This window comes from Guyanagaster necrorhizus (genome assembly GCF_019112545.1).
Source record: "Guyanagaster necrorhizus MCA 3950 unplaced genomic scaffold BT62scaffold_10, whole genome shotgun sequence".
Lineage (NCBI taxonomy): Eukaryota > Fungi > Basidiomycota > Agaricomycetes > Agaricales > Physalacriaceae > Guyanagaster > Guyanagaster necrorhizus.
This window is the reverse complement of record NW_025064889.1, coordinates 959,311-969,135: the sequence shown is the minus strand read 5'-3', so window position 1 is coordinate 969,135 and position 9,825 is coordinate 959,311. Positions and strand designations below refer to the sequence as shown.

Sequence of the window (9,825 nt, the reverse complement as noted above, 5' to 3'; positions counted from 1 at the left end):
TGATAGACTTAGTATTTGAGTTTTGGAGTTCATTGAGTTTCAGAATATTCTAAGTTGATTTGGAGCACAATTTGGCATTGATTCTAAGTCCTAATTATATTTAAATATTGCTATAAACTACTCTCACAAGTATTGCATCTTTGAAAGCAAGATAGAGTTGAATAACTGTCTTTATTGACTGTTTCTTTGATTTTATTTAAGACTGCAAGAGTGCTTCTATCATACTCAAAACAACTGACCTCAACTGTATTTGGTGATTGTGTATTGAGTGGTTAAGTGTTGGTGTTTGAGAGTTCATTCTTTATTCACCTCTCTTAGTCACTTAGCCATTACCAAGCACATCACTGCACCATCCTATGAAATGTCACACCAGACCTCCTCCTCTATGACATCCCTGCCTCTGCCCAACAGTCCTTCTGACATGCAGAAGGACCCAATCCTGAAAACATCCCTGGGAGCTTGACTGAAAAATATTCTAGAGAAGAAGAGGAGCAGTGCCAGCAGCATGAATATCCCCCATGACTCCCATCTGCAGTCATCTGAGACCCTGGAAACCCTTGGGCTACAGGGTTTCAACAACCCAGACCTGACACCCCTATCTCATCTCCTGAGCAAAGCATCCTAGCAACAAGGATAACAACCCCCATTCCTAGCACCAGCATTAGATGCTGTGCTAGAGACTCTCTTGATGCCCTATGGATGGCTCAAGAGACCAGAAATTTCAGAGATCATGTCAGTACACAGTAGGAGCACTAACCACAGAACAGAGGCCGATAATGACCTCTACTTCAATGATGACAGCGATGAGCATGACTGGTGGCAAGCTGCTGCTATCGAGGCTGACCAGCTGGAGCACCACACAGCTAGCAGTAATACCAGTTGAGCAGAGGGCATATGAATGGTTCTAAAAAGAACACAATGAGCTGACAATGCCATCCTGGTCCTCTCCTGAGAGGATCAAGTTCGATGTCCCAGTAACGTTTCTGAGTACCTCAAGGAGCAGGCATAGGTCAATAATGAAATCACAAAAGAGAACACCCTCTTTGGATGCTATCTTCATGCCCAGAAGAGGAAATGACAAAAAGGTTTGGAAGGGAGAGGAACTAGTATGCTCATTGGAACTACTACCAACAGTATACCTGACTCTCTATTCTGGGAACCTGCCACTCCTGCCAGCAAGCCTGACCCCTGAACAGGGTCAGTTGAGAAAGTTGTCCATATGAACAACATCCACTGACTGACCCTCCACCATGATGACCACCTGCTATCTTACAGGACCAATACCATTGCAGAGACTGACGATATTCCCATCTGAGAAGATAGAATATCAGCAGACCACAGGACAGTCAGAGGGGATGATGAAGGCATTGATCCCACAGGTGACATTAGAAGGTTCTTCAATAGAGATTTCACCACCCTTTTCCTCAACCCCCAATTTTATTGAAACTTCCATTGGTATTGCAGAGCAATGGCAGCAGCAACAGAGGAAGGAGATGAGAAAGAGCAGCAGGGGCAGCCTGAGCAGCAGCCTTCTTCTCAACCTGGATCCAATGATGCCAGACCCAGCATGCAGCCCCAGCATGGCCATTCCAGAGGTCTATGACCTGCATGACAGTTCTCTCCTTGAGGGAGACATGGACAGCAAGACTACCAGTGGGGACACAGATGATGAGGGAGAGGAGGATCATGATGAGGAAGTTGAAGATCCCCCAACTGACTGGATCAGTTTATAGAATATACAGACACATGAAGAGAAGCAGAGGGAATTAGTGCAAGAGGCACAGAAGAAGAACTTTATGAAGTTGTACTGGGATGGTACAACTATGCTATAGATAGATGACACTTGGTTAGTGTCATCTATGGGTCAAAGATATACCACTGCTGATTACATCAAGCAGGTGGAAATTTTACAGTATGCAGCCACTGAGCAGGCTATTTTTATTTATAATAAATGATATTTAGAACACCAGATGCAGGTGTTGCCACCATACAGGCTTAAGTATAGCACAATGCCAAGACTATGGATACTGAGTGTTGTGCTATCTAAGCTGGCCAACATGGCACCAACAATCCAAATGATATCATCATAATATTCATTTGCCACCTCAGCCATCTGCAGCATGGCATTTCAGCTCTCCCGAAGCTGACTCCAACTGAGCAGCTATTACCTGAATCCATGGAAGCTGCTGATTCAGCAACTATTTGTCAGACAACCTCTGTCAGACAAGGCTGAAGGCAGTAAAGCTCCAGAAGCCTCAGCCCCACTTAACCCCACAGAAAATGACCCTGTGGCAATTGTGCAGGGCTGAACAATCAAGAATGAGTGGATCATATGGAAGGAAGTACCACCACTAGGGAGTCCTGTAGCCAATGATGGCTCTCTCCATTCTTTCCCAGGATCCTTGAGCAGCTGGTCAGGACCACCCCCTGATGGACTACCAAATCTGATGTCCACCCTTGATGCAGGGGCTCAGATTCTTTAGGTCAAACCAGTTCCTGTATCCGAGCCCTGCCTTTTCTGAGAAGCATTTGACAATATCAATCATTTTCTAGTTGACTGTAATCAATATTTCCAGATATTCACCTCATATTTCCTTGCTGACATGTACAAGATGACATTTGTGGCAACTCATATGGCTGATAAGACTAAAACATGATGGACCCTGATATTTCCCATATTCTAGTCTATCACACAATCCCATCACTGATATCCCTTCTAGCCAGTGTTCAAACAAATGATTATCAATAAGTTTATAGACCCAGCTATCCAAGAAGTCTATAAACAGAAGATGAAGGACTTCAAGATGGGAGATAAATCAGCCACTGATTACTTCGATGAGCTGGAACAACTCAGCAAGCTTGCCAGAGTCTGAGATGACATAGCTGATACTGGAAGAATGGTCAAATACATGAAGATGGGGGTATCAGCCCCTTATCTCAAGATCATCTCAGATATCAGACATGGTATCCTGGTTGGGTATGATGAATGGAAGGCATGCATTATCACCATATACAGAGAATGACAATGACAGAAGGCAGAATCAGCCACTCTATCATGGGGTGGTTACAGGAATCAGGGACAGGGTCTGAAGCCCTCCACTCTCAGTGCAACCACACCCACCAAGCCTGGAAGTATGGCCCCAACTTCTTCATTCAGTGAGAAGCGAACTGGTACAGGCACAACATACACTGGAACAGGTCAGCCAATGGACATGGATTGTCTTAAGAAGGAGGGGAAGTGCTTCAATTGCAGCCAGAAGGGCCATATGGCATGAAACTACCCTCAGAAGAAGAACAAACACATGCAGAAAGATATTAGAGTGCAGATCGCTGAGTTAATGAAGAAAGAAGAAGACTTCAGGCAGGACAACAAGCCTGAGGAGGTAAAAGATCAGGCCAAGCAGTGAGTGATTCCACTAGCTCAGCTAAATTCTCAAAGAGTGGATGGTCACAATTATCATATGCCAGTGGGGCTGTATTTCTTCATGCTAGTGATGTGGGCTGACAGAATCACTGTCAGAAAATGGGTAGGATGCTCTTCCTTCTTTGCAGTTACTGGTGCACATTCAATATTACCACTTGATGTGCTAGAAGTGATGTGGCTAGTTGAGTAATCATATGGATGAGAAAAAGAAACAAGATACATTAAAGTATGTAACAATGCATGCAAATAAAATTAAGTCCTATAACTTCAAACAAGGGGATTTAGTTCTAATGCACAATACACAGATTGAGAGCACACTGAATACAAAGATAAAACCATGGTATCTAGGTCCCTTAGTTGTACTGAACTACTCAAGTGCAAGAAACTATATTCTGGCAGAACTAGATGGCATGCTAATTGGTTCAAAGATTGCAGCATTCTGCATGATCCCATACCTCACATGCAATTCCATAGAAATTGATGATAAGGTCATGCACTGGCTGTGCAAAGATTCAAAAGAATTGCAAAAGATATTAGAGTCACCAGAACCAAAAGACAGATGGCCATCAAACTTCACTAAAGAGTTTGAAGATTCACCAACTCCAAAAGTGTCAGACACAGTTAAGAAGGTTTAAAAGAGTGCTACATTGGAGTCAAAGACAGAAAAGGAGAATAAGAGATCATGACAAACCAGTAAAGGATGACCAGATGATGGATGAGTACCATAGATGTCAAGTACCACTACTGCCCTAGGATCAGGCAGATGGAGGCTCCACATTAGATGAGGTGGAAGGAGCAAAAGGAGTCTCAGTCTCTACAGGAGCAGGATCTCCAGAGTCTGCTAGCGCTGGAACCAAGAGATGAAGGGCAGACTGGACATGCTCAAGTTCATTAAGGAGGAAAGCATGCTGTTTCTCAGCAGTGTATAAAGTGTGCTGGAGCACAAGGACATCACCCATGAGGGCACTCTCAAGCTTGGCCAGATGCTCAGATCTCTCCACCATGAAATGACCCATGGCTGATCCTTTATAACTCTTGCACAAAGCATGGACACTAGGAGCAGCTCCCTTGTCATTGGCAACTGAAAATATAAAGAGTGCAACTAGGAAATGACATAGTGAGCAATGAAAAAGAGATACATACAGACACTAACAAGTTCAAGAGCTGAGGCAGGGCACTGCTCTCTGATCCCATGAGAACCACAAGGAAAATACTCCTGGGCTGATGGAAGTGGAAACGATAGCTTAGCACACTTGCAAGCATGAGCACCATCTTTGCTGATAAACCTTTGGGAAGTTGCCTGAGTCACTTTACTGGTCAGAAACACAAGTGGTAGACAAGAAAAAGAGACAACATATCTGACTCTTGTTGGAGCAATCAGCAAAAGAATGACTATTGGTGCCACAATGCACACAGGAAGATGGCTCTTTCTAGAATTACAATCTCTTAGTGAAGGGGACACCAATAATATGCAAAGACTCTGACCTTGTAGGGTTCCTTACACTTGTCCCCAGTAACCACATCGCTGGATCTAGTCTTGGAAAACTTTAGAAACCGCCCAGCCCTGGAGGCCTCCTCATCAATGACCATCTTGAGGAGATTGGAGGTCAGATAGTCAAGCAGAGATCATGAAGACTAGGCATACTTTAATAGACTCAGTATCAGAATCAGAATAGACCACTACCTTGTCTGGGTCATCCTCATCATCATCAGACTCAGTATCAACGGTGACACGAGAACGACGAATAGCGCGGCCTTTGCCCTTATTGCGTGCAATGACCCCAGCCTAGCAGGAGAAAATCAGTCAGAGGAACTATTAAACAGAGAAAACAATTACAAACTGACTTAGGGTCATGACAAGGGCCAGTTGGAATGGAAGGAGCACCTGGCCCACCATCTGCAAGCTGACCTCGCTCACTTTGAACCCACCCAGTGATGGTCTTGAGCACCTTATGGATAGGCTGCTTGGAAGTATTGGTATGGAATTCCTTTTCAATGGCAGTGCAAGCATGAAAAATCAACTCTTTGAGGTCCTTATCCTTGGTGAGCTCACTTTTATAATGTTCAAGATGAGACTATCATATAGAAGTCAGTAAAATGGCAGAAATAATGCACAAACACATACAGTATACTCCTGGAGTTGATCAAAATGATCATTCACAGTAGTAGCAGGATCCTTGCAGAGGAACATGATGACAACCTTCACAACAATGAAAGTAGAGATTATGTTGACAGAGAACAGAGAAGAAATGGACAAGTAACAGTGAAGACAATAAGAGAGGTGGTGAGTGAAGTCAAAACAAGATGAAAAACCCTCAATCTTTATACCCATGTGATAATAATATTTGATCAGGAAAATAATAACAGAAAAAGAAATTCTGTGAGAAAGGACAGACATTAAGGATGTCGAGCTCAGAAAACTAATGTTTGACATGTGCAGGACTTGAAAACCTGATTTAGCCTTATAAAATAAATGAATTGTCATTTGAATTATAACTGAGAACAGTTAGATGCTTTTAGTGTGAGGGATATAGTGGTATACCTAGAGTATTACCATAACAGAGACAGTAAATTTTGTGATTGCAAGCCCTGCTAGGCATAGAAATAGAAGAATAAAAAAGAAATAATGGAATAATGACAGAAAATCAAATTATTGATAGCAGTGACAGATCCAGACAGTTAAAGAAGAGTCAACATGCAATGATACTGACATCCCACCAAGGAAATAAGAAGAACAGATCAGAAGAGAGCAACAGGACAGCTTATGAAATGACAGAAAAGGAGAAATAATGAACAAAGAATACCGATGTGTGGGACTCAGGTATGAGCCAACATAGTAATCAGGGCTCTTGTAAGCCAGAGAGATTGAAATATGAAACTCAGGCTCAGCTGAAATCAAAAAGAGCACAACAAAAGAGGTATATTGGTATACTAGAGTCCTACAGGTCCACAAGAAAAAGAGCACACAACATGACAATGAGCTATGAATAGAGCACTACTGCTGGCTGCATCTAAAGACTCTGAGTGCTGCTATAAATAAAGAAGAATATCTACAAAAAAATATAATATGAAGAAAGGAAACAGAAAGAAGTACAAGCACCCAAGATGTGTTAAGAGAGGTACCAGGCTTTACTCAGTGTCAGAGCTAGACACCATAGCATTCACATTGATAGATGCATCCTTAGAACCAAGACATACCAAGAAAGATTTGAGGAGATCAGAGATCTATGCATAAGCTTCGATGATCTTAGTACCATGCTCATGAGAAGCAATGGCATCAAGACCATCAGTAAGCTTGCCTACAACCTGCTGCTGGTCCTCATACAAGAGCTGAAGAGACCTTGTGAGCAGCTTGATCTTGATCTCAATATGCTTAATACAGTCAATGCTATGATGAATAGCTAAGAGCAAGACAATCAGGCAGACCAGAAATGAATAGAGATTGGAAAAGACATACCACCATCATCACTGAGAATGAGAGGGTCCAATAAGGTAGTGGCACAATGGAGCTGATTGGCATCCCAGTGTGCAGAGCAATGTTCATGATGAGTGGATCTATAGTACATACAGATCTCCTTGCCAACTCCACTCTCAAAAATGCACTCCTCAGAGAAACCAGCCAAAGAAACCAGCCAAAGTGCAGTTAAAGCATGGCCAGGAAAGCTAGTGAGTGAGAAAATAAGAATAGAAATGAGGAACAGAAAAGACAAACATACCAGAGGAGGATGGATGAAATAAGGATTTTTATTGGAATGACAATAGTAGACATATTCCTGGCTACTGCGCAATCATGCAGGTGGTTTGTAAAGAAAATACAATCAGAATGTGAACAAAAAACAGAAAGAAAAGACTCACTTGGTCAAAGAGTCAGAAGCAACAGAAAGCATAGAAAGCTTTATGGATTCTAGGGCCTGATGGGAAGGAGGTTTGTGGAACTGGAGATCAATGGCCAGATGAAAGGCATGTGCATAAATGGTATGGTTAACAGTCTCCCTCACAGTCATATTGACAGGAGCTTTGGAAACTGTGGAAATAGACTGACTAAAGAGACCATAAAAGGTCCAGATCTTAGTGGGAGGGATATGACATGCCCTCTCCATGTTCAGACATGTAAAATTGTGAAAATTGCGAATACATGGACTGCATTCCAGTCCAGTAAGCATGTAACAGAAAATAGGACTAGAGTGCCCAGAAACCTAGCTATCATAATGCTAAACTGAAGTAATAATAAGCAGAGTGCATGACCTAGTAACAGACTAATACCAGAGGGGTTAGGCTGCATATGAGATCTCAGCACTTGGCTCTAAATGCACCAATACTATTACAAGAGGACATGCTAAAAATAAAAAGACTATGATCGAAATATGATTGGCAAGTCTGATCACATTGATCAAAGATGCACAGCTATTGATGCACTGATGGGACATGCCTTAGAACAGAGAACTGAGACCCAAAGAAAGGTATCTGAGTAAATAGATATTGAATAGAGGAATAGACTGATGACAACAAGTTAATGAGTAGAGGAATATTATTCCAGGAATGAATAGTATGGATACCACTCTGAGCTTTGCATGCATACATATGGTGCCTTAGCATGCATAATGCAGCAAGGGACTCTGCATCATACCAAGAAATAGCATCTTTGGTGAGTCAGATGGAATGACTGGTTGAACACAGGGAAGCAGAATATAGCCAATGTGACTGGCTCCTGGCATGAGAAATAACTCTGGGGGTCTGAGACAGTTTACTGCTGTCAGAGATATCATCAGAGAAATAACAAAGCAAGCAGACCTGGCAAGGCCAGCTAGCTGATGTCAGCTAGTGAAGAAACAGCAGGCACAGTCATCACCTGGAAGAGAATAAGCATGGTGACTGCAATATGCATGTGAATAATATCTGTAGGATCTGGCATGGAGTCTCACACTTTGAGGATACCATAATAGGATTGTATTAGTAAGTATCCTAGTAGAGTATTTAAATATGGTATTGTATGACTAGAGGGAGTAGTTTTCTGACTCTCCACAGTTGCGGTGTATTGGACACAGAAAGCTTTGCACTCTAGCTCTGGGTTTGTGTTAGTAACTCCAGATGAGAGAATAAACTGATTATTGATATCACTAAGAGCACTATGAGAACCAAGTGAGGTATTAAAGCTTGTGAAGGACTTGAGCCCAGTTTAATAAAAGGTTTTGGATTGCACTGTAACCTGAGAATAAGAGAGCAGTGTCTGAAGAGCATCATCTTGAGTTTTTAAGATATTTGTGATGCACAGCACTACAGGTGGCAGAGGTTCAAACCCTTTGGTCTGTTGGATAGGGTTTTATTGTGTTTGTGTCTTTAGATCGCATAGGTTTGAATCCTGTGGGTCTACGGTTGGTTTGGAAACTTGTGAACAGAGATCTATGCTTCTGGTCACTTGTGGACATGTTTGTGATTGGTTTTTGCTTAGAGTGCAAAGCATTGAGTTGTGTATTGTGTGTGTTAGGGATTTGAGTTGATCTGAGCTGTGTTTGGAACCATTTGAGAGTTTTGAAGGAGTGTTTTGACATATTGTATTGAACTGCAGTATCCTTTGTCTTGAGGCCTGGTAACACCAGTTGCCACCTCTTGTTTTGATAAAACAAAAAGCTGTGAGACTTAGAAAGGCCTCGGACTGTTGTAAGTGCACTATTACTGTTCACACACTGTGATCTCATTGAAAAAGACAATTATATCTGTTGATTACTATTTTTATCGCATTATAATCCCTCTATGAACTAAGAGTTTTATGTGTGTGTTAGTGTGAGTGTGAACAGTGGATAATGCTCTGCTATATCTGTTTTCATCTTGTGTATGCTCAGATCCTCTTCAATGGTGTTGAACTACTCCTCTCATTTGACATCCTGCTCATAACATTCTTATTCTCTAAGATCATCAGAAAAATATCTGAGTCTAAGCTATTGTATATGCATGTATGTCAACTTGAGAAACGAGATGAAGACTTAGCTAATCTTGAGCACTGCATCATCAGAGCCAGATTTCAATTGATTAAGGACTTTCAGCAGTGATTTATAAACATCATTCATAACTATGACTTCAAGCCTGATGCTCTAGTCCTTGTCCTTAACAAAAAAATCAAAGTCGGCATCAACAGAAAGTTTCATTCTTGCTACTTTGGTCTCATGGTTGTAGTCCAGTGCACCCAAGAAGGAGCATATTTTTGGCTTGTACCCTACTATATGAGGTCAAAGAATGAGTTTAAGATCACTGAGTTCACAGATACATCACACCTCATGGGACATTTTGATGATGATATCAACAACACATGATACAATGCATATTTTGGCCTGAAGACTGAAAATTGAAGTTTGTATGGGATGTAGAGGATTCACCCTCTCTAGACCATTTCTTTGATCATTTTC

At 41.9% G+C, this 9,825-nt stretch overlaps 3 protein-coding genes across 3 annotated transcripts; 1 reads left to right on the top strand and 2 right to left on the bottom strand.

The window, feature by feature from the left end:
- Positions 1–688: 688 nt before the first annotated feature.
- On the top strand, positions 689–1,733 carry BT62DRAFT_919225 (uncharacterized protein; the record flags this gene model as incomplete). The annotated part of the gene is made up of 3 exons (XM_043184144.1): positions 689–869; positions 913–1,197; positions 1,276–1,733. 3 exons carry the CDS (start codon positions 689–691, stop codon positions 1,731–1,733), a joined length of 924 nt encoding a protein of 307 aa, XP_043040815.1.
- Positions 1,734–4,179: 2,446 nt separating this feature from the next.
- On the bottom strand, positions 4,180–5,615 carry BT62DRAFT_919224 (uncharacterized protein; the record flags this gene model as incomplete). The annotated part of the gene is made up of 6 exons (XM_043184143.1): positions 4,180–4,505; positions 4,568–4,724; positions 4,910–5,014; positions 5,070–5,210; positions 5,266–5,499; positions 5,550–5,615. 6 exons carry the CDS (start codon positions 5,613–5,615, stop codon positions 4,180–4,182), a joined length of 1,029 nt encoding a protein of 342 aa, XP_043040814.1.
- Positions 5,616–6,649: 1,034 nt separating this feature from the next.
- On the bottom strand, positions 6,650–7,193 carry BT62DRAFT_919223 (uncharacterized protein; the record flags this gene model as incomplete). Its single annotated transcript, XM_043184142.1, has 3 exons — positions 6,650–6,825; positions 6,993–7,087; positions 7,141–7,193. The coding sequence occupies 3 exons, from the start codon at positions 7,191–7,193 to the stop codon at positions 6,650–6,652; spliced, it is 324 nt and encodes a 107-aa protein (XP_043040813.1).
- Between the last annotated feature and the right edge of the window lie 2,632 nt (positions 7,194–9,825).